General features: G+C 46.5%; 1 protein-coding gene across 1 annotated transcript in view; it reads left to right on the top strand.

Moving 5' to 3' along the window:
- The window catches only part of LOC116909251 (dedicator of cytokinesis protein 2), a 148,809-nt gene that overhangs the window by 49,258 nt on the left and 75,159 nt on the right, over window positions 1-24,392 (top strand). The window contains exons 6-14 of the mRNA XM_032912772.1: window positions 1,468-1,616; window positions 7,593-7,728; window positions 9,794-9,948; window positions 14,268-14,349; window positions 18,900-19,035; window positions 20,440-20,515; window positions 21,291-21,367; window positions 22,014-22,139; window positions 23,461-23,585. Coding sequence (XP_032768663.1) covers window positions 1,468-1,616; window positions 7,593-7,728; window positions 9,794-9,948; window positions 14,268-14,349; window positions 18,900-19,035; window positions 20,440-20,515; window positions 21,291-21,367; window positions 22,014-22,139; window positions 23,461-23,585 — 1,062 coding nt within the window. The remainder of the gene's footprint in view (window positions 1-1,467; window positions 1,617-7,592; window positions 7,729-9,793; window positions 9,949-14,267; window positions 14,350-18,899; window positions 19,036-20,439; window positions 20,516-21,290; window positions 21,368-22,013; window positions 22,140-23,460; window positions 23,586-24,392) is intronic.

Below are 24,392 nucleotides of genomic sequence, written 5' to 3'. Positions count from 1 at the left end.
AAGCTCTGAGCCCTTAACCTTCTTGTTCTTGATCAGAAATGAACTGAGCTGGGGAGGTGGCTCAGCGAGGAAAAATGCTTTCCGGGTAAGCAAGAGGATCCAGGTTTGAATCCTCATACCCTATGTACAAGTCGTATGGGTAGTGTCACCATCTACGATCCCAGCACTGCTGACAGGAGACAGGAGGCAGAGACAGGAGAATCCCTGGATGCTCCCAGACCAGCCAGCCTGGCATGCACAGCAGGAAAGACAGCCAGAGAGTCTGTAGGAGAGGAGCGATGCTGGAGGTTTTCCTCTGTCCTCTACATCCATAGCATGGGGCAGACATGTCTGTGTTCACATACCCACACATCCTGTCAGATAATAGAGAAGTGCACACCATAATACATGTGTAAGAGGGAACTCTGACTTTCTCCTCCTGTTAAACAGGATAGAAAGAAAATGAGGATCACATGGTGGGTTAGGGTAACTTGACATTATATACCTGTCCACATATCCTGCATCCTACAGAAACCATGTTTTGGGGAATGATGCCCCAACAATGGCCCCTTCTATGAGAGAGATGGTTCTGACTCCCAGTGTTAAAGGGCTCAAACTCCGTTGCTTTCATTATAGCAGGTGTTGGAAATTCTCCTCAACCCCACCCTGACCAAATACCTGAGAGGGATGACTTAAGAGCAGGGACATTTGCTTTGGTTCATGACTTCAGTCATTGATTCTAGTTCCATGGCATCACAGCAGTAGGGACACAGGGAGGAGAAGAGCTGTCTACATATGATGGACAGGAAGCAGAGGGTGGGGCACGGGGCCAGAGACTTGATATACCCTCCAGTGAGCCACCTTCCAGAGAAGAGTCATCGGCGAGGATGGCTTCAATATATGGCATTCCATAGTCAAGCCTTAACACCTTTCCTGGCTACAAGTTGGAAAGTTTTCTTTCTCTGTGTCTTTAGTTATTTTATTTATTTACCAAAGGAAGGAAATATTTGCAAAATGGACTGGCTTTTTTGAGTATCAGCTTTTGGCAGTTGGGTTTTTTTTTTTAATTTTTATTTTATGTGTATGACCGTTTTTTTCTACTACATGTACGTCTACTCCTGCAGAGGCCAGAAGAGGGGGTCAGACTCCCTGAAACGAGAGATACAGATGGTTAGGAGCCACCATGTGGGTGCTGGGAATAGAACATGGGTCCTCTAGAAGACCAGCACGTGTTGTTAATAATTGCTGAGTCCTAGTTCCAGCCCTGGCTGTTAGATTTTCTTTTTTCAACCAAGAAGTGATTGAGAATATGTCTGCTTTGGGGAAATGCCAGTGGCCCAAGGGGAAGGACTCTATTGGCAGTTGAGTACCAATTCTGTCCCTTCACAACTGGGCAAGGCTGGGAGAGAGGTCAGATTGCCCTCGCCCAACAGCTTGCCAAATACCTTTGGTGTGGGTAAGGCATTCACTGTTGCTTCCTTCTCGTAGGCCAGCAAAAAGGAACGCTTCCTCCAAGTGCAGTCCATGATGTACGACCTGATGGAATGGCGCTCCCAGCTCCTCTCGGGAACACTACCCAAGGATGAGTTGAAGGAACTGAAGCAGAAAGTCACATCCAAGATCGACTTTGGCAACAAGTACCTCATGCCTCTGAAAATCGACTTCCCTCCCCCAGCCCCTCCTTCTTCCTTTTCTCTCTTGGAGAAGCCTGCTTTCACTTCAGACTCTGGAGTTTGCCACTTTCTATTTGGGAGAAGACTGTTACCTTAGCCCTGCCTGTGTGTCTTTGTTGTCACACCCTGGGGCCCAGGGACACACAAGCGGAGTGGAGGCTTGCTTAGGCAGTGGCTATTCCTGGATGCTGCACAGATTTAGGACACTATTTAACCTACTTCCGGGGGACAGGGAAGCACAGACACGCTCATTTGCTTTCACTTTGTTGCTTCTTCACCACTGCGTTGACAAAGTTCTCCTTTAAGGCCTGGTAGGAGGTTTAGCGTCCCTTCCCCCATTCGAAGTTCTCCAAGCCACCTGCCTCCAGCTACTCACACAGTTACAAAAGTGTTTACCAAATGGAAAGAGAAGCGAGACCGGTTGCGATTTGATTTGAATGCTCTGGCGTTAGGAAACGAAACAAATTGTGGAGGCAAGCTACTAACAGTAACAGTGTTAGAACTCACACTGGATTGGAGCTTATTAAGCACCAGGCTTTGTGCTGAGTTTCTCACAGGCATTGTTTCATTTAATTCTTTTAATAACTCTGTAGGATGTGTAGTTTTATTATCCCCCCCCCCATTTTATTCTTCGCTTTAGATGAGGGAAGCGAGGCTCTTAAAGACACGAGGCTCCAGAGTTAAGAGTGCTCATTACTCTGGTACAGGATGTTAGTTCAGTTCCCAGCACACGAGTGGTGACTCGCAACTACTTCGAACTCCAGCTCTAGGGGATCCAATCCTCTCTTCTGGACTCTGAGGGAATCTGCGCTTACACATGTGGGCACGCACACAATTAAAAATAAAATAAGTCTTTTTTTTTTTTTTAAGAAGTGAAGTTAATTGTACAGAGTTATCTAGCTAGTAAATAGCACCCGCAGGATATAGACTTAGGATGTATCAGAAAACTATAAAGCCCTTCCCCTTTCGGTTTTTTGAATGTCCTGTGTATATGTTCACTTATTCCAACATAAATGTGTGAAGCAATTATAATTGGATTGATTTTCTATTAGGTGTGGGTGCTGTAAAAATACAAGTGCTTATCCTTTATAGCTACCAGGGGCTGCTGTCCAGTCCAGTTAGGAGTATTTTAGGAGTGAACACTTGTCTATTGTCATGAGTTTAGTAGCGTAGGAAGCAAGAAGCAAGAATACTGTTCACAGATTTGGAGAGGGAAGCTAGGGGAAGCTCTGTGGAGGAGGTGGTCCTTGGGCTTTGGAGGATAAAGGACTTTTAAGTGAAAAGTGAGGGCCAGGGTAGAGAGGCCACAGCGTGTTTTGAGACTGCAGAGAAGGGAGCCGAACCCTGAGCCTGAGGGGAACCCTCTAGAGAATAGGATGAGGTTACTTGGTGGTCAGGCTCTCCCGTCTACATCATGCTCACCAGAATGGGGCTCCAGTACAGTGAGCCAGAGTCCACCTGCTTCCCATCCCAGAAGCTCATCCTATGCTGGACTCCTGATAGCATCCTGGAAGCATTCCCAAATCTGTTTCCATGGAGTGTTGTCCCACAGTGATAGGTTGCCATACGGCTGCTTCTAACGTGGCTGGGCTGCTGTCTTCAGGTGAGCACCAGGCATGCGAGAATTGGAGAATTTTCTGCCTTGCAGAATAATCTTCAGATGCTATTTCCTCAGTAGGTCTCCTGAGAAGGTCTAGGGTGGTAGAAAGGGCTGTCACTTGCAGTAAGGCCTCCTCATTGTCCTTTACTGACCACTTTGCTATGGTAGGTGTTTCTGCAGCCCCTGAGCACCTGGGATAGCCATCATCCTCTCTGACCTGTCTTTCCTTACATCCAGAGCCCCTCTGAAACCTTGACTATCTGAGTCTTCTCTCTGACTCTGCACTGGGAGAGCTCTCCCACAGTGGTTACTCCATTGAATGAAGGGGGGTGACAATGGGAGAAAGAAGAGTTTACCCTAAATTAGACTCCCCTCTGTAACAGCCTCTAGTCCAGCCCAGTGTCTTCCATTTCAGCCACTCTCACCATCCCATCAAGAGATGTCCCACCATGGGAAACATGGCCTTAAGCTAAGGGGCTCTTTGCTTCTGGCTACTGCTGGGAGTGCTGGGCTGTTCACTATTGCAGGAGCACCCTGGGCTCATGGCTCTTGTGTAGGAGAGATGGCTTCCTTGCATCCAGGAGGCCAGTGTCCAGGCAGAACTTCAAGGCTGCCAAAAGAACACTAGAGCAGGCGGAACAGTGACTCTTGGGAATGTGTTAAGAGTCTCTCCATCCTGTTGTTCATATATCAGACTGCCATTGTACATGGGGTAGTGTCTTTGCGTACAAAGATATGCAATGCATGGGACAGCCTCCATGCAAAAGAGAAATGACAATAGGAAGTAGGCACAGAGCACTGAGGTAACTCTGGGTGCTCTCTCTAGAAGGCACCTTTGAATCCCTTTCTGCAGCTCAGCTCAGCAGTACAGAGTTTATAAGATACATCACCATTTCTCCGATGAGGAAACTGAGGCTCAGGGAGTGATTTAGACGCCTTGACTCCAGAGGCAGCAGAGCCAGAGAATACAGTTCCAGAGTCTAAGTGACTAAATACTGTGTTCTTCTGTCTCCGAGGGTCTGTACGGCACAGTGAGGGAGGCAGGGAAGCAAAGAGATGCTTTGGTAAGAAGCCACACCTCTCAAGAGAGGAGAAAGAATAGACGAGGCCTTGAAGAGGTAAAGTGGACGCCAACTGCTCTGACTAACAAGGCCTGCAGGAGTTCCCGGATGTTCTGGTTTTCTCTCTGTTGTTGTAATAAAACACTCTGACTGGAAGCAACTCGGAAGGGGGATGGATTTATGTGGCTTACACTTCCAGGGCACAGTCTGTCATCGTGAGAGGCTAAGACGCAAACAGGAGCTCGAGGTAGAGATCCTAGAGGAATTCTGCTTTCTGGCTCTCTCACTCGTAGGCTCCTGCTTAGCTTATGCTCTTATGCAGCGCAGAACCCCCTGTCTGGGAAGGGTGCTGCCCACCGTGGGCTGCAGCTTCCCACATCAAATAGTAATCAAGACAGCTCCCCGCTGGCATGCACATAGGCCAGTCATTCTCAACTTTCCTAATGTTGCTGCCGTTTAAAACAGCTCCTCAGTTGTGGTGACTCCCTCTTCCCCCCAACCATAAAATTATTTCGTTGCTACCTCATAACTGTGAGTTTGCTAGTGTTGTGGGTCACAATGTAGATATCTGATATATAACTCCTGTAGGGGGTTCCCACCACAGTTTGAGAACGGTTGGCCTAGGCCAACCTGTTCTAGGAAGTTCCTCAACTGATGATTCCAGGTCATCAAGTTGACAATTAAAGCTGACTAGGTAACTAGGTGAAGGGTTACAATGGTTAATTCTGACCATCAATGTGACTGGATTACTAAATGGCTAGGGGACTAATAATACACTAGTCTAGGTCTGTGTGGGAGGGTGTTACCAGGGATCTTGAAGGATCTTGAGGGCTCTGCCTATTTAAATTTCTTGATGGACTCCTAGTATGATGGCATTATTGGAAGGTGATGAGGACAAGAAGGTCTCTAGGGGATGCGTCCTTAGGAGCCACATCCTACTCTGGCCCCTGTCTGGATCCTCCTTTCTCTCCTTCATGGCCACCATGCTGTGGACTGCACTGCCCCACCGTCATGTCTCCAACATGATGGGGTGACACCTTTAAACTGGCAAGTCTAAGCAATTCCTTCCTCTCTTAAAGCTGGTTCCCCAAAGTATTTGGCCACCAAGAGATGAGTGCTAGGAGGAAGCCTTGAGTACCCTGTGGAAAAGCTTGCCTTTGTTTGGAGTCTGATAGTGAGTTTCGCCAAATCCGATTCTGCTTTCCTTCATTCCCCACCTTTTAGAAATGTTTTTGGGGTGTGGAGTTTCCTGCCTTACCCCTTCTCAGATCTGTAGCACCACTTTCTTGACCCCAACAAGCAAAGGGGCTCCCTTCTGAGGAGAACACATCAAAGCATTTCAGTCCCCCACAATGAATAACGCTGGTTCAGCAGAGCAGTATCCACTTGAAAGACAGCCTCACCTGCTCCCAGGTTCCAAGAGAGAACAGTGGACAAGCTCTTCAATAGCCAAGCCACGAGGAATCATCAAATGACTTCTCAAAGTCCCAAGACAGCTGGACCTGGGAGGATGTTTTATTCATTCATTTCAGAACTGAATCCACTTTGATCAATTTTGAGGGGCAGAGCTAGAGAGATCTCGCGGCTAAATTATGTATCAGCTCCGTTCCGTCTTTCCTGAGGTCACGCAGGCCTCCCCTCAGCATTAGCTGAGTTCCTTTATCCCCCTTGGCATCACTATCTGGGCAGCATGGCCATGCAAGGACATGAGTCATATCTAGCTGGAAGTTAATTTCGTAATGAATGTCTGGCGAACAGGTGGTCTTTGGCTCCCTTCCGTTTGTACTTGGATGAGATCTGAGACGCGTTTTTAAATTTGCTTCTTTAGTAAGAATGCAGACGCAACCTCCTTCATTTGCCCTTGATGTCCCTCCTAAAGACTGGTCCTTCATCATGGGGCCCAGCACGATGACTGTTAGCCCTGTCCGAACTTCCAGCTCTCCTCCCCTTCCCTCTAAACATGGATGATTGACACTTGAGCTAGCATCAAGTGCTAGAGAAGCTTCGAGTTACAACCTTCCAGCCTGCCCCTCCTCCCAGCTCACCTCATACAGTGCTCCTAAGGGCGGGAAAACTTACAGTAGGGGTTCAGGGTAAAGGCAGAGGTGCTGTGGTAGCTTATATTAATACAGTGGTTTTGAAAAATTAACTGACTCCCTCTTCTTAGCCTCTTTTAACTCAGTAAAATAGGAGGAGCAGTAGAATCTGTCAGGGCTGCTGCTGCTGCTGCTGCTGGTGGCGAGTGTGTGACCAGCTGTAAAGTAGTTAATGCTTGTGAGCTTCCTGTCAGTGCGTGGTGAGTGCTGTTGGTATCTTTGATAACAAGCAGAATGACAGACGCCGTTGACACAGATCAATACCAAAGAAGCAAAAAGCCCGTGGCCTGGAAGCCAGGCAGCTGAAGAGAAGCAGTGAGCAGCGATCGATATATCTCAGATAGTTTTACCCCAACGACCATTCCCACATGTTTATTGAATAAATATATGGATACCGCTGTGTGTGTGCAGGGAAACATTACACAAACTGAGACCCTGCACAGGCCTCCTTTGACTACTCCATGTCTTCCAGCCCCGGGCGCTCTGCCTTTCTCATGGGTAAGCCAGGCCTGTGGTTTGCTCCTTTTTGGCATTTAGATCTTTGTACATGGCTCTTCCTACACATGCAACCAGAAAACACACATGGCTAGGTTTGTTGCCTTGCATTGTGTGCTTTGATTTATTTCACATAAAAACACTGTTTTCCCATATTTTATTTTGTTCGTGGAGGTATTTTTACTAAACATGCCAAACATCCTGTCACTCTGCGTGCATGTTTTCATGCGTGTAGCTGCACATGTGTGTGGATGGAGTCATTTACACGGAGGCCCTGTAGTACTTGTTCTTCTGGCTCCATCCATGGGCTCTGGCTTGTTCTACATAGGGTCTTTTACTGGTCTGGAACTCAACAAGTTGACTGGGCTGACCAGCCAGGGAACTCTAGAGATTTGCCTGTTACTCAAGCATAAGAATTGCAAGCATCTGTCACCATGCCTACTTTCGTTATGTGCGTTCAGAGAATCTAAGTCAGGTCCTCTTGCTTGCAAAGCTAACATTTTCCCAACTGAGTCATCTTTCCAGCCCCCAAACGATGCACTTTTAAACTCTGCTACCCATTGATCAGTTTCCATTATTGATCAGTCTACGTAGCCATTTCTCTTTTACTAGAGCTTTTAGTCAACCCTTTGCTGCGGACACCACCCAAAAGGCCTCTCCAACGTCACCTCCGGCTTTTGCCTTACAGAATCCTTGAGCTGGATCTCATTGTCCGAGATGAAGACGGAAACATATTGGACCCTGATAATACCAGCGTCATCAGCTTGTTCCATGCTCACGAGGAGGCAACTCACAAAATCACGGAGCGCATCAAAGAAGAAACGGTGAGCTTTGTTCAGTAGCCTTTGGCCAAGCAAAGCTGGCATTGTGCACATCATCAACCTAAAATAATAGGCTACCGCACCGTTATTCAAGGGGCCATCTGGCCTACAACTGAGATGATTGGTAACAATGCAAGCTTTGTTATGTCTCTGTCTGTAGGTCTGTAAGTCATTCGACACGCATCCCACAGGTAGTTAAATGCCAGGCAAATTTCTCCCATCTCCTGGAGCATTTAGATTCTAGAGTAAAGGAGAGTGGAAAGGTAGCAAAGATGTAAATTAATTTAATTAAAAATTAACTGCAGCTGGTGATAAAGGCAATCAAGTAGGCACTGAATTAGGAGATGCTTTAAGAGGCAGAGAAGGTCTTTTGGAGGAGTAAAAGAACATGGAAGCCATCAGTACTGGGAGGCCATGGTGGTCAGTGCTCCGGGCAGAGGGAACAGCAAGTGCGAAGGCCTTCAGGTAAGGCCAAGGTCTGAAGAAGTCCAGTGTGGGCAGGGCGTGGCGAGCTGTGGGGGGATGGCTGGGTTTGCAGAGATAGGCAGGAGAGGCTGTCCAGAGTCTGTTCCTCTAGAGCAGCCTGGAGGAATTGTGGGAAAACACGTGGATGTCAGCCAGTTTCAGTAGCCAACCAAAGACTTCAAGGGAGGCTAAATCCGATTTGTATTTTAAAATGGCCACTTTTAGCTGCCATGTGTCGTTTTTACTATTTCAAACTTTATTTTCTTTTAAAAAATGTGCAAATAAAAGCATCACGCACTGAAATCCATTATTTTTGAGTAAGTACCAAAAAAAATAGATTTGAGAGTGAAAATGGAATCTGCTGCGACGTTTCAGGGCCTCAGAATGGCCGCCCTAACTGTGTAGTTCAGTAAGATGTATGGACTTGGGGGCTGGTTAATTGCTGAGCATTTTTGGAAAGCAATTACATTTTCAGACTTACGGTGGTATTGCTTTCGTGTAATAAAAAATGCTGCTCTAAGCTCCACGTGGGCGGATGTTAGTAATACATGGCTGTGTACATTCCACTCACAATTAGCATATTGACGTTGCCACTGGACAAACTTCTCCACGCACCTTCCTCATCCCTAAGCCCCAGCAACCTCTAATTGCATTCTCTTGCTAGTTCTGGTTCTTTGAGAGCTTCTGAGTAGAATATCTGCTTTTCGATCTTGACATTTTTGACTTAGGAGTTCTGGGAGTTCTTTTCCACGCTGAGGCAGAATATTGCTGACCTCATGTTGATGTGCTTCTTACTGGCCAGACCGATGGCCTGCATCACTTCCCTGGCTGATCGTAGGCTGTTTGGGTAGTTTCCAGTGTGAACTGGCATGACGCTGCTAAGAGCATTGTCTTAGGGTTTCTATGGCTGGGTTAAAACACCATGAGCAGAAGACACTTGAGGAGGAGAGGATTTATTTCATCTTACAATTCACAGGACACGCGCCATCCCTGAGGGAACTCAGGGCTGGAATTCAAGGCGGGAACAGAAGCAGAAACCATGGAAGAATGCTGCATACTGACTTGTTCCTCATAGCTTCCTCAGTCTCCTTTCTTATATAACTTCGGACTGGCTGCCCAGGGGTGCCATTGTCCACAGTGGTCTATGCCATCTTTTCTCGGTTAGCAATCAGGAAAATTCTCAACAGACTTACTGATCGGTCAGTCATAGGAAGTCATTTTCTCAGTTGAGGGTCTTTCTTTCCAAACGATTCTAGCTTATGTCACGTTGATATGATTAAAACTAATTAAAAAAACGCAAGCACTTATGAATAGATTCTCTTTAGTGCTTTTTTTTTTTTTTTTTTTTTTTTTTTTTGCTGCTAGCTTCATGGGGAAGTGTGGGTCAGTGGTGAGATCTCCAAGGATAGGAAGACCAAAGCGGTGTCAAAGAGAAAAGTCTCAGACCGCAGAAGCTTGTCATGGTCGAGGTGGTTGGATGCTCAACGATTCAGGCTTACAGAGGGAGGGGCTCCTCAGGACCCAGAGAGCTTTTCTGTTGTTTTAAGTGGCACTGGGTTAACATGTTATGTCTTCCCCTTTTCTTTCTCTTTCTACCCTTCAGTGCAAAGACCAGCCAGATTATGGGATTTATTCACGAATCTCCTCATCCCCCACCCATAGCCTCTACGTCTTTGTGAGAAACTTTGTGTGCCGAATTGGGGAGGATGCTGAACTCTTCATGTCTCTGTATGACCCCCACAAGCAAATGGTCATAAGGTCAGTGTGTTCAGCGTATCCAGACCTCTCTGCCTGTTCGAAGTCAGAGCTGGGAGTCCACAGAGGATCGTTTCTTCCCATCATTCTTTGTGGAGTAATTCCTACTGGAAGAGAAATGAAACCTCTACGACGGTGTGGGAAGAACCCCTTTGGAAGCTGTGGGAGTTGGATGGAAGTATTATTTGACACTAGATTTGTTTTCTCGGTGGATTTATGGTTATGATACCATGTTTCAGTTACCGAAAATTATGAGATTTAGACACACAGCAATTTGTAGACTAAAAATGCCTGCCGTTAAAATGGTAGCTGAGGAGTGAATGGTGAAGTGTCTCGGGCCTCTGTAAAAGCTCACATCCTTGTTCTGATGTTTGACTTTCCTCAACTCTAACTAGTTGCTAAACATTGGTACTCCCCAGTCTCCTTTTGAAAACCATAAGCATTGGTCTCTCTGGCCATTATTTTCAGACTTCTGTAAGAAAAAACACGTGTTAACGTGGGCCCAGCATACCAATAGGCATCATCATGGCTCCTTTACATTGACTGCTCTTGGGAACAGAATAAGTGAGAACTCCTGGATGCCTCAGCTCAAGGATGGGAAATGTCTTTGGGAATCCTGGAAAATGTTGACAGCCCCCAGATTGATCCCCCTCACCTGTGCTTGTGGCTCAGACAATCCTTGCCCTTAGCTGATTCTCATCTGACTCTATGTAGTGGCGTTTTGGAGCACCAAGTCCCCATTTGTCGCATTAGAATGGAGTTGGATGATGATCTTTTGGTGTTTATGGGGAAAATGGCTTTTTCTCTAGCTCGCTGTTAGGGTGATTAGATGAAGTCACTAGCTGCCTTTAGTAAAGGGTGGTTCACTGGGGGATGGTCATAAGTGGTAGGACTCAGCTAGGAAGACTGCATGTAGGTCTGTATCTGATCTCATTTGATCCTAGCATGATATTTAGGTGAGAAGGGGGAACTAGGAAAGGTCAGGAAACTTGCCCTTTCCCAAAGTCATACATGTTTACAAGTGACAGAGCTGAAGCTTATACCCATGTCCACTTAACTTTGAAGATAAGTGACTTCCCATGTAATTTCGCCACCCAGGTATGAGTTGTATCACATGTCTTGTATGATCACCACCGGAGTTTCAGCATGGTTATTATGGAAAGATAGACTTTATTGAACACCTAAGTCCCTGCCACTCACCTGGCTCAGTCTTAGTGGATATGATACTAAAAACTAGATACTGGGTCACATCCACTAGATACTAGAAAGATAATAGTTCCTGCTGCGGTAGGCCCTTTTACCCATGTGTCATAGGCGACTTCCTGTGTCCTAACTATTGCACTACAGGCACCTGTGATAAAGGTCATGATAGCACCATTAGGGCCCCAGTGTTCCATAGAAATATGGCAAGTTGGGTCTGCATTGGTGAGGGTGCCTTTCCCCCTCCCCCCAGCTCATTCACCGATGGATGCCCTCAGTCAGCTTCGTGGAGGTAGTAGATCCTTGAGATGGCCACTTTGCTCCCTGATGTACCACCCTGGATGATCTACTCGACAGGACATGTCTGATTGGTACCCCTTGGAGTGCCAAGGACACAGGGCAGCACTTGGGGGAGGAGAAGGGAGGGAAAATGTAACAAGATCATGAAAGTACCAAACAGGAGAAAACAAGAAGAGAGCTGGGGAAGTAGCCAAGAGACCTGGGACCTTCCCTGTGTCAGTCTGATTCAGATGCTCTTTCTCTCAAGATGAAATCCTCTCTACTCCTGCCCAGTATAGCCACTGCTAACCTACCATCCCAACCAGATGTTAAAGCATCCTCTGTGGGCGGGGTTCCGATGGGAACTGGAGACAACTGGAATAGATCTTTCCAGGTCAGGACCATTTGTGGCCAGGTTCCCAGGATCTCCAAAGAGATTTGGCTTGGAAATTAAAAGCCCATCTTTTTGTAGGACAAAGATGCTGCAGCCCAGGCAGGAGGCCAGGACTGAGCTGACGTCCCAGGGAGTCCAAGAGGATGGGTCGATCCTTCCTTTCTTTTACCCGTGTTGATCCTTCAGATCCTATCATCGGGTCTCCTCGGGCAAGGATGGATGGGAGCAGCTTAGCCCTCTAAATTGCTTTTCTTCTTTATGATTACATTTCTCTTAGAAGGAAATTGCTGGCGCCTGCTGTTTAGGAGAAGTAGTCTGGTCATAAAGGGGATTGTACCATGTGATGAAAAGTGCTGGACAGAACCCAGGCACATCAACAAGAGCAGCCCATAAATAACCAAGGGGGAATCATCTAAAGATGTCTGACAGAGCCTTCTTGCTATCAATAGCAAGTGTCTCCTTGATAGCAAGTTTGTTATCCATCTCACGGAAAGTTTTTAGCTTTTTGCAAAAAAATGAAAAAGGTCTTCTGTATATTTAATTTGATTGCTTTTTGACTGTAAGTGGATTGAAGGCTGGGCTCCACCTGCTCCAGGTCCCAGGCCCTTCTTTAGTTTTGATCTCGCTGCTCTCTTTAACCTGCCCTGTGACTATGGCTGGGTGGAGCAGGTTTGTCATCTCAGCTATTTTAGAGATTGAGGCAAGAGGATTGTGAGTTCAAGGCCACCCATGGAAACTTAGCAAGACCTGTTCCAAAATCAACAACAATAGCAACAACAACAACAACAACAACAACACAACAACAACACAACAACATCAACAACAACAGCAACAATGACAACAACAACTCCCAGTTGTCAAGCACTTACCTAGCATGTACAAGCCCCTAGCTTCAATTCTTACGGTTTTTTAAAAAAGCAGGTAAAAACAGTAAACTGACAATAAAACTCCAGATAAATAAGGAAATACCATTCTGAGTGTAGGAAGGGGGAAAAGAGAGAGAGAGAGAGAGAGAGAGAGAGAGAGAGAGAGAGAGAGAGAGTCTAAGGAAGGCAGTCCTTTTTCATTGGTGAATTATTTTATGCTGACTCCTGGAATTGAATTTGGTTGTATTGTTATTTTATATTTTATTAATTCAAATTAAGGGCATCTATTTGGCATCAACTGTATGTTTCTGGATAGCAATATGACATCTAATGACTCATAGTCCAGCATTGGCAGTGGACCTCTCGGTTTTCTTGGCCTGGGTGTACCAGTTATATACCCAGGGTGTATATAGTTGTCAGTAGAGGTCAGATGGCAAATGGTGATGTTTGAGTCTTGGGGGATTCTCTGAGTAACAGGTTGCCACCATCCCCTCATATAACTCTTCATTGAATTTCCATTACTTCAGAATTTTTTTAGAAGTTTATTTTATTTTATGTGTACCTGTGTGTCTATTTGTATGCACACCATGTTTGAGAAGACGCCTACAGAGACCAGATGGGGATGTCAGCCACCGTAGAATTGGAGTTACAGGCCATTGTGAGATGTTCTATGTAGGTGCTAAGAATCAAACCTGGGTCCTTTGCAAGAACCCCAAATGCTCTTAACCTCTGACCTATTTCTCAATCCCTTCCATTAGTTTTAAGATAGAATCAAACATCCCCAAATGGCCCACATAGCCCATTTGCTCTGGGTCTCCTTTTAATTTATCCTCTTACCATTTAACTCTTTGTGCTCTTTCTTAGATTCCTTCCATGACTTTGCATACATCTTTACGTCACTGGTAACCTTTCCTGATCCATGTTCAACTTGATTATGTGGGTTTTTTTTTCCCTTAGCAAGGAAGTCTCTGATGGCCTAGACTAGGGTAGGACTTTCCAATGCATTTTTGCAGCATCTTGAATGTTTCATCTACAGAACACTTGCATATCATTATTATGTAGTTGTCAAATAGCATTAGAATAGTTTATTCAAATTGTATCAAAAGTCAAAACTGTAGGGTCCATCATAGTAATATACTCTATTAGGAGAAACAGGTACATACTCAAAGGATAACTTCAAGAGTCTAAATTCTGATGCAGTCTCAGAAGGAGAGCAGGCTGGATAGGGAGACGTGTTCTCGGCATTCTGCATTGCCTGCTAAAATCCTTTCCTTTCTCATCTCTGACTTTCTCAATAACCTCTACAGAGTATGCATCTGCTCGGCAAAAATATGAGGCAGCTGTGCCAGAATGTCCCTAGCAGTTGGGGAGGGAAGGTGTGCATGGATACACATATGTTCATAATCCTTTCCCTCACTTAATGTCTGTCTCCCAACATAACTTATCTTTCTGAGGGAAGGAACCTATTAACCACACCATTCTGTCTCCAGTAGCCACTATAGTGCAGAGAACATAGCTAATGCTCATACACGTCTTTGAGCGGATGCTCTACCCATAACAGGCTGCTACTCTTCCTCCCACAGCGAGAACTATCTGGTGCGATGGGGCAGCAAAGGATTCCCAAAGGAAATCGAGATGCTCAATAACCTGAAGGTTGTCTTCACGGTGAGTGTGCACTCTCTGACCACTGCGCTCTACACGCCCGATGATCTGGCCTTGGGAAGCTTGGGAAGGAGGCTCGCTGCGCATTGATCAGGATGGAACATGGGCTCTGTGCAGAGCTGTGATCCAGGGATCCATCGCTCATGGAAGCATTGTGTGTCCTGAGGATGCTGTTGGGAATATGGGCCGTCTCCTTTGTTCTTCCCCCTCTTTATCTGTTTCTGACTCCTGTACACACGGACAGCATTGTACTGTGTCAGCAAGTGGACCTCTCTGAGCAACAATGCCTAGTCAAACCAGGGCACAGAAGATACTATTTTATTATTAGTTAATTCACAGTGAAAAAGTAGGACCTTTGTACAACATAGGTTGCCTTACTCAGTTGGACATTTTGAATATAAAATTAAGCTGTAGGTAACTAAAGATCTGGCAGATCCTTAGGACATCCTTCCAAATACCAATCCTTATCAGCATGACTTACACATAGAAGGCTAAACTCAATTGTTATTTGGGTGATTTGTTTCAGAGATTGAACTTGACCCTTTAGGTCTGAGTAAGGGATGCAGTGAACAGAATGGGATAAGGGTTAGAGTTTCTAGCAGGGAACCCTTCCTTGTCCTTTCTTCTTTAAGGATCCTGGCGTTGTCCGCAAGCTCCTTTGGGGAGAAGACTGTGTGGTTTTGTGCTCCATTGCCTGCATTAGAGAGGGAAATTATGGAGGAGGAGCGGGGATGGGTTTTGGCATTGACCAAACTGACAAGTTGGATCCAGAAGTGACCGACATGCTAGATTAACCTACCTTGCTCTACAGTAATTTTCCTGTTATAGCCCATTAAGTGCAGTGTCTTATGTTACATCATGATTAGATTGGGGTATAGTTGATTTATTTTGTTTGTTATTTCCTGAAAAAAAAAAATAGGCCGGAGGCATGGAATGGGATCATAGGTCCTAATTGCTAGGACAGAGTTTTCTTGGCACATACAGATGTGCATTAGCCTTTTTCTCTATTGCTAGTTAGAAGGAGGAGCCTATCTATTTGCTTGACAAATAGGAGAGTCCCACAGGGCTTCCTGATTAAACCAAGAGACAGATGTTTCATGAGATGGGGGAGGACAGGGAATCAATCAGAGCTGCTTTGTGCAGGGGACCAATCCATGATCCGAGCATGAAGGAAAGGACATGGGTATTCGTGGGAACGGGATCCTGGCTTCACAACACGGTGCCACACCTCTGCTTTGCAGAACAAGCGAACTGGAGACCTTCCCTTGAGCAGCTGGACAGACCAGTGCTCCCCTCTGTTGAGATGATTGACATCTCCATTTGGGAACATGGAAGGTCATGGCGTTCTTGTGGTTTGCACGGATTCAAGAGCCAGAATAGAGCAGCGGACAAGCTGATGCGGCCCCTGCTATCAGATTCAGTAGTGTGGGACCTGAAATATTAATTGGTTATTATTAATAACTAATATAAAATTATTTTTATTGATTTTATTTTAAAACTTATACTTTGGACTTAAAAGTCTAACATTGGGGAGGGGTGGAGGAAGCTGAACAATAAAACTTAAAATAAACACCACCTGCTATAGTCACCAGGTGCATTACCATGGCTTTCAATTCCCACCGCTCTTTCCTGCAACTTCAGACGGCAGGGAAGTAGAATTTTTTATAATTAATTAATTAATAAACAAATAATAATAAACAGTAACTATGCCAAAGAGCAGTCCAAACAACACAGGTAATTAAAACAGGGTGACATGATGTCGTAGGACTGCAGGCTACTTTCAGCTGGGTGTCATGGTGATGCTTGCTCAAGCGGGACATGAGCTCTGACTTGGCAGCTGGGGCGCTCCGTGCACTCTTTCTCTGCCCTCTGGATGCTTGATTTCTCTGGCCTTCTCTTCGGGGGCAGGATTGTGGCTCCCTGGGCCCGAGAAGCTGGCGTATGGATCTGGCTGATTGCTGATGTCACCTCCATCAGCCTCCTACATAGTTACCTCCACGGCCCACAGTGGGAAAACAGGACGGACCACGAGGCCTCCTATGCTTTAGCCCAGTCTGAAGCTGCAGGGAAGAAGGGTAGGAGGTGAAAGGCACGCGAATGCACCTGGCTGTCACAGTTCTGCCTCCGCCCAAATGGTAGGATTTTGGAAGGCGGAAGTAGAAGTGACTGGGAACAGCCATGGCCTAGAATCCCAATAAGGATTGCTGGTTTACGCACCTTCCCAAGCATCCTCCCTGAGCTGTGGAGTGGATTCAGGCAGTTTTCTGTGGGAATAGAATATTCAGATTTTCTAGGACCCAGGGTGGGGTCCACCCAAGCAATTCTTGAAGGACCGTGTTTTCCTCTGAGGACAAGTGACACATTTCCTTTGGGAGTGGATGAGACCTCAGAGCTTTATGAGCATACCAGTGTATTAGTTTGCTAGAGCTGCTATAACAAAGCTTCACAGACTGGCTGACTTAACAGACATTTATTATCTCAGAGTTCTGGACGCTAGACATCTGGCAGCAATGTGCTGTCTGGGTAAGCTTGACTGAGGACAGACAATTCTTTGCTTTGTAGACAGCACCTTTCTTCCTGTGTCTTGTTCATGGGCATGTGTACATATATTCATTTGAGCATGCATGTGTGCATGCATATGAACATGCGTGTGTGTGTGTGTGTGTGTGTGTGTGTGTGTGTGTGTGTATGATTGCATTATATCGGATTAACCCATTCTAATGACCTCATTCTAACCACACTGTGTCTCTAAGAGCTAACTTCAAGTGTAGTCATGCTCTGAGGTGCAGAGGTCAGGGCTTCAGCAGAGCAATTCTATGTTGGTAGAAACCGTTCAGGTGTCCAGGCCTCAGGGGCCCTGGTGTGTCTCCCAAAACACATCAGTCTAGATATTTCAAAAATATAAAGACACCTTCGTGGGAGGGGAGAACCAAGAATGGAATTTGTGCTAAATGCCTGAGGAAGACAGAAATCTGGAGACTAGAGAGAAGTTGGTTATGCAGAAGAACAAGGGGCAGACGTTTGCAGCGGAGGTGTGTTTAGGAAGAAAGATCCAGAGCTTAAAGAGGGTATTGTATGTCTCCAGAGCAATAGAGCAATCTTTGTGGATAAAAATAGAGAAATAGTGAGGAGTCAGCTGGCGAGGACAGCTGGGTGTATTATGTCTAGTCCCTTTCATGTCAGCTCGAAAGACGAGCATTAACAGGGCAGGAAGCAAGGAGTTATTAAGGTTGTTGGGGGGATGAGAAAGAAAACAAGACAATACGAAAAAAGAAAAACAAAAACCAAAACACCTCAACCCGTCTCCCAAAGATTAGTTCCTAAGCAGTTCCAGGGTGGAATGGTTGAAGGAGTCCTGCAGATCCTCTGGGGCAAGGCAGGCGGCAGATGGAGCAGGTTTTCTCAGGTTAGCCTTGCACTCCTGCCTTCTCTTTCTCCCTGCTCATCAGGGTGACTCCATTGCTAGGGGAGCCCTCTTTACTTCACCAGCAGCCAGTGAAGGGGGAGCCCGTGGTGATTCAGGGCTTTCAGGAACAACTTAGAAGTTATGTGCTTGAATCGGCAGGGAGGCAAGACAGCCAAAAAAAAAAAAAAAAAAAAAAAAAGAAAAAAAGCAGAACTTCTGGAGTACAGCTCTGAGCAGAGTTTCTTCTTTTGCAAGAAAACTCGGGTTTCGCTATGAAGGCCTTAAACATGGCCCACAGATATTATGGAAGACAATCTCATGCACTGAAGTCAACTGACGGATGAGGTGCAGGTGCATAGCAACATGGAGATTAGTGTTTGACCAGTCACACATCATAACCCGGCCAAGCTGGCACAAGAGATTTAACCGGCCCATGTCCTTGTAGGGGGATTTGGATCACGCCAGAGATTTGTTTTATTCCCAGAGGCTCTTCTCTCTGCATCTCCTTCTCCTAACACAATGAGAGGCAAGAGCTGGCCACTCTGCCCTGGGTGCTGGCCCTGATGCAAGCTGGTAGCTTGTCCCCTGTGCATATGCTCACAAGAGAATGAACTCAGATGGTAAGCTGCACCCCAGCAAGGGCAGGCCAAGGGTTGCTCATCTGAGCCAGCGTAATAGCATGCCTTGCTGTTTCTGCCCCATCTCATCCTCGCTGGCATGGAGCCCCATGAAGATGGGACATCTAAATATACCACAGAAATGACATGATGCTCAGGGTACGCCTCTGGGATGCTGCTTCAGTTACTAATCTCCATCCCAGAGTCGCCAAGGGCCAAGGTTATGATCCCGAGGAAGCTTTCCTATAGGGGAAGTAGAGATGTAAAAATAGCATCATTTTAACAGTACTTGGACAAACCGTCAGGGATCAGATGATGCAGCAAGGAAGCTCTGGAGTCCTGCCACTCAGGATCTTGCCTTCTGTATCTGTCCAAAGGGTGTGGTGATGTCATTTTCTTCCTTTCCTAAGATCTATGGTGACATTAAAATGATAATCACCGTCCTTAGAAATGGCAGTTGCTCTGTCCCTATTCTATTTTTTTTTTAATTAAAAGCATGATCATAACTGTTTTCCTCCCTGCCCTTACAGGATCTTGGAAACAAAGACCTCAACAGGGATAAGATTTACTTGATCTGTCAAATAGTCCGAATCGGGAAGATGGATCTTAAGGACATAAATGTCAAGAAGTGCACCCAGGGGCTGAGGAGACCCTTTGGGGTGGCAGGTGATGTCTGATGTTCTGCAGTTACGTTGTATTAGAGCGCGTGTTTTATATGACTGGATTTTAAAGATTATTTCCGCACCTCCGCCCCCCTGCAAAATCTGGGCCCAGCAGCCCTTTTTAACGACATTTGGTGGCGGCTAACCGAAGTCACTGGTGACTAAGTTCAGATTTATGAGACGCTCGGTGAATAATGTGGTCCTAAGGTCTCGCGTAGAGCGCCCAGGAACGCCGCGCGGGCTGAGCAATTGGCGCCTCAGCTCCCCACTGCCTGTGGAAAACGAAGGGCAATACGCTCCAGATCTAATTACGGGGAGCAAATCATTTTGGAAAAAAAATAATATCCAGAATAGGAAATGCAGTTACACAGAGTGAGTCATGCCATCCGTCTGAATTCCAGATGAGAACAGGCATTTGGAGAGTCGGGGCACCGCAGGGTCCTTCTGTGCCACCCGGAGCCACGCAGTTCCACCTCTCCTCCGGTGCTGGTTGTGCGTGCGCCCAGAGCCTCATCGTCCCTGCCCTACTTTTATGGTTTATGTGCCATCTATTTGGCTATTAGTGGAAGGAGCTATTATTTACCTAGTATATTTTCTTTTTTAATTAACACACTTTATTTCTACTAAAGTACATTTTTTTTTCTCAAAAGATGATTTAAAAACATGCGACATTGCAATTGGATACAACACTTTTTTTCCTTATTATTAAAATATAAATCGGGCGGGGGTGTGTGTGGGGGGCTGGAGGTATGGCTCAGTGGTTAAGAGTGCTTGCTGCTCTTCCAGAGGACCAGAGTTCAGTTCCCAGCACCTACATCTGACAGTTCATAATCACCTATAGTTCCGGCTCCAGGGCCTCAGATGCCTACAGACCTCTGCACCCATTTCCACACACGAATTCAGTCACACACAGACCCATAGCTAGTGAGTAACTCATAAAGCAAAGCTTTCAAAGCTGATAAAATGTAAGTTTCAGATCATGAACTCTTTTAAATCCCTGCATCTCATCCATTTTGTTATCTTGAGAGACTTCCTTCTGCCATTACAAGTCCCCTGCCTTCCCGTCATTCCTGGCGCGCTTGCATATTGCCTATGAAGTCAATTGGCAAGGCTCAAGGATCCACCAGTTCTGTGTTTGTGCCATGTGCATGGTCGTGGGAAAAGGTTGTTTCATTGGATGCTCGGGTCCTGTGGATTTCCTGCCCCTAGGTTTTGTGGGTACTGAAGAGATTCAGTACCCACATCTACCAAGAACCTTGCTGCTCAACTTGCAGCCTTTTCCTTTGCTCCCTGCTATCCCCCAGCCCTGCTCCTATGTCTCTCCTCTCCGTCCTGTTTTATAATCCACCCTTCTCACCACCCCTGCCTGGCTTAACTAACTATTCATTCACTTGCTTTACCTTTCTAGTAATGGACATCACCGATATCATCAAGGGCAAGGCAGAGAGTGATGAAGAGAAGCAACATTTTATTCCCTTTCACCCGTAAGTCACTCCCTCGTGGCTCCCGGCTCCCCGCCCTACTCTTACTGCTGCCCTGGGTGAACTTGTTCCTGACCTCGGTAAGGAGGTAGGCAGTCCTCCCAAAAGGGCTTCCTGACATGTTACTGATCCAGAGACCTTTACTGCAGCCCCGAGGAAGGGCGCCAGGCACAGGGGTGAAGTGGTGGACAAGGTCAGCACCAGCCTGCTTATACTTTCAACGGGTAATTAAGGAGATAACCAACCAAAGCGTAAGGCATTAATCACAAGTGTAGCAGGGGCCTCAGAGTGTGAAGGAGCAGGGCGGTTGGGAGCCCCTTCGTGGAAGACACATATATATCCGTGACATGAGAAGCAGGGGCAAACAAGGAGGTAATTATAATTTCCTTGCTTGAAAATGACTCTATGTTGAGAGCAGTGTCAAGACTAAGCCTCACAGAGATCTCCAGGTAATGGGGCCAGGGACTCTAGACAAGGTGAGTAATTAGGTCTTACGGGAGCTACTGAAGTCCTTGCTACCTTTCGGTGAAGACATTCATGTCAAAGCCGTGGAGATCTTTCCTGTCATGTGAATGCCTACTACTGTGGCAGTCAATGGTTGCTTCAAACTGCAGAGCCACACTGGGAAGAGGGCACTGCTTTCTCTGAGCTGACAAAGGCAAGCTGACTTTGTACCTAAGTGGTGCTTGAGAGCTTCCTTGTGGAAACATAGGACACAAGATGGAGACCCCATCCGGCATCACAGGAACATCCATCTGTGTTCTCTTTTCCTTCCTAGGGTCTCAGCTGAGAATGATTTCCTTCACAGCCTTCTGGGCAAAGTCATAGCATCCAAGGGCGACAGTGGAGGGCAAGGTATGGAGTCCCCATCATACAGAGTCCATGTACAAAGAACTTGCTGGAGTTCATGTACGATGAACTTGCCGTAGCCCAGGAAACGCTGCTACATCAGTAAACGGATCCACGTCCTGAACCTAGACAGTACAGTGGGAAGACTGAGAGCCTATGGGCAAGAGCACTACAGACCACCCACTAAAGCATAGGATGGGCGTCTCCTGCCTGAACAGCAGGGAGGAGTTGCTCTCTCCTGTGTGCCAGGCCCTTTAAGTTACACATGATTTCATCCTTCCCCAAGTCCCCTGAGACAGTAGCTGGAATCTTTTCTGCTTTAGAAGACCTGGGTGCAGAGGTGGTAATAACTGTCAGGGGCTGATCCAGCTATAACTGAATGTTTGGGCCCCTGGGGCTGGCCTGTTGCATCTGTGGATGTACCGGTTATTTTATTGGGGGAGGAAGAGGAGAGGGAGAGGGGAGGGTGAGGGTGAGGGTGAGGGTGAGGGAGAGGGAGGGAGAGGAGAGGGAGAGGGGAGGGGAGGGGAGAGGAGGGAGAGAGGAGAGAGAGAGAGAGAGAGAGAGAGAGAGAGAGAGAGAGAGAGAGAGAGAGAGAGAGAGAGAGAGAGAGAGAGAGAGAGATATTGAGTGTTCATGTGTTCCCTTCCAGGCCTTTGGGTGACCATGAAGATGCTGGTGGGTGACATCGTTCAGATCCGAAAGGACTACCCACACTTAGTGGACAGGACCACCGTGGTAGCCCGGAAGCTGGGCTTCCCAGAGATCATTATGCCAGGTGAGACACAGCTGCAGTGTGACCTTCCTCAAGGGCAGAGCCCCGAGCAGGGCTGAGGAGTCAACTCCCTTTATTTCTTTGCCCGAACAAAACCACTGCAAAGAACGTTTTCCTATACAGAAACTTTCATGCGTTCCGAGTGTAAGCACAGACATGACTATATGTATATATTCCCCTTCCTCCCAATCATACTGTACAGACACGAGCTACTTTAATAAGCTTTTTGTGGAGCTCTGCAACTCGATTTGCCAGTCATGGGCGGCATTTTTGTTTTACTATACATACTGCAATCCCATTCTACTTGGGGGCTGGGTATTGTCACTCTCGAGTTTAAGAGTAAATTTTTTAAAAAAAAGATTTATTTATTTATTTTAAATATGTGAGTACGCTGTCACTGTCTTCAGACACACCAGAAGAGGGCATTGGAACACATTACAGATGGCTGTGAGCCACCATGTGGTTGCTGGGATTTGAACTCAGGACCTCTGGAAGAGCAGCCAGTGCTCCTAACCACTGAGCCATCTCTCCAGCCCACTTTCCAGCCACTGTCGGCCTTTTAGAGTCCGTTTTATAATTGGAAGGACCCATGTTTACAGTGACTTGTCCAAAAGCCATAGAAGGTGTTCAGGAGTCCCCTCAAGTCTTTCTGTGCCTCCCCTATTAACTAACCACTCCTATTAAGACATTCGAGACTGCACAGAGGCTTTTCAAAAGGGAGATTGTGTAATGACACTCTTTGGAAGTGTCCCTTTGGACTCCAGCCTGAGCCTTGGGTTTCAGCTCTCATCCTTCCCTCTAGCTCCTCCTTTTCTGTAGCTGAATGGTGGTGGTCCAGGGTGGGGCCTGTGCTGTGATTTAATGATACCTGCTTTACTTGAGATCTCAATGCCTACCTGGAAACTCCTTTTCTGGAAGCCCTGTGCTCCTTGCCCTTCATCCTTAGGCTCTAGGATTCATGGGAAATCTCTCAACCTTACTTTTGTGCAACAAAAAGCCTATCTGTGGTTGAGGGCCAAGATCATTTCGCTTGGTGCTTTCCTTCACCGTCCCAGAAGGTGTCGCTAGAGGACGGAAAGTAAATGGTTTTAACAGAGAAAACATGGCCAGATTGGACCACCCCACCTCGTTTTTCTGCTGCTGATTTTTTCCAGCATGCCGACCCTTGCTACTTACGTCTCCATCCCTCTGGTCAGGTTAAAAAAAAATGCCCTTTCTAAACTGCTCAGGTTTTCATTTTATTAATGGTCCTTCCGGCTCCTTCCCATCCCCTCCACCTCTGGTGAGTGTCCGACTCTAACTCTGATCTCCTCTTCATCCTCAGGGGATGTCAGGAACGACATCTACATCACTCTCTTACAAGGTGACTTTGACAAGTACACCAAGACCACGCAGCGGAACGTGGAAGTGATTATGTGTGTGTGCACAGAGGATGGCAATGTCTTACCTGTAAGGGACTCCGGAGCGCTGAGTGACAGGACCCGGGGCTGAGGGACTGATCCTAATTATCTGCTCTCTACAGGATCAGAGCTTTGGGGAAGACATTGAGACACATGATCCACACTGTGTATCTTGCTTAACACCTTGTTCTGGGGTCTAATTAGAGCCTATATTAATTAGTCTTTTTACCTAAGTATTCTTCAATGTATACTTCCCTGATGTGTGTGTGTGTGTGTGTGTGTGTGTGTGTGTGTGTGTGTATGCGCGCGAACACGCTTGTTGATAGGTTATCTTTTTTTGTAGTTAAAATGTTGTTTTCATTGAAGCCCAAGCTAGTTTAATTCAGGCAAAATCCATGGTAAAGATCAATACAGAGCCCTGGGCTGGTGTGGAGGCTCAGAATGTCTTCAAAGCAGACATTCTCAGCACTAAATCCAACTCCCGAGCGCTCAGCCAGAAATTTGGGTGGAAAGCCTTATTCGCAAATGGGTCTCCGGAGGGTTAGCAGCACGCATTCAGGAAGGCAAAGCACATGGTTCTATTTACACAGCATATGTCCTGTACAATCTTTGTCATGTGTGTTTATATCTATTTGCTTATGTTTCCTTTAAGGTTGTCAGCACTTGTGTCCAGTGTGTGGGAGGGTTTTGCTTCTGAATTCTTCCTCTCTGAATATTTAGCTGGGAATGAGATCCGCTCTCAGCAGAAGTTGCAGCGTGGGCAAACATCCCTCCTAGGCCACCTATAGGGAGTCAGATAGCAAAGTAAGGGGGAGGGTTAGATGGGCGAGCCACCAGCCCTAGCTCTAGGGCCTGG

This window comes from Rattus rattus, chromosome 9, assembly GCF_011064425.1.
Source record: "Rattus rattus isolate New Zealand chromosome 9, Rrattus_CSIRO_v1, whole genome shotgun sequence".
Taxonomy (NCBI): domain Eukaryota; kingdom Metazoa; phylum Chordata; class Mammalia; order Rodentia; family Muridae; genus Rattus; species Rattus rattus.
Note: the sequence above shows the minus strand (reverse complement) of the source record. Positions and strands in the feature narration are given on the sequence as shown.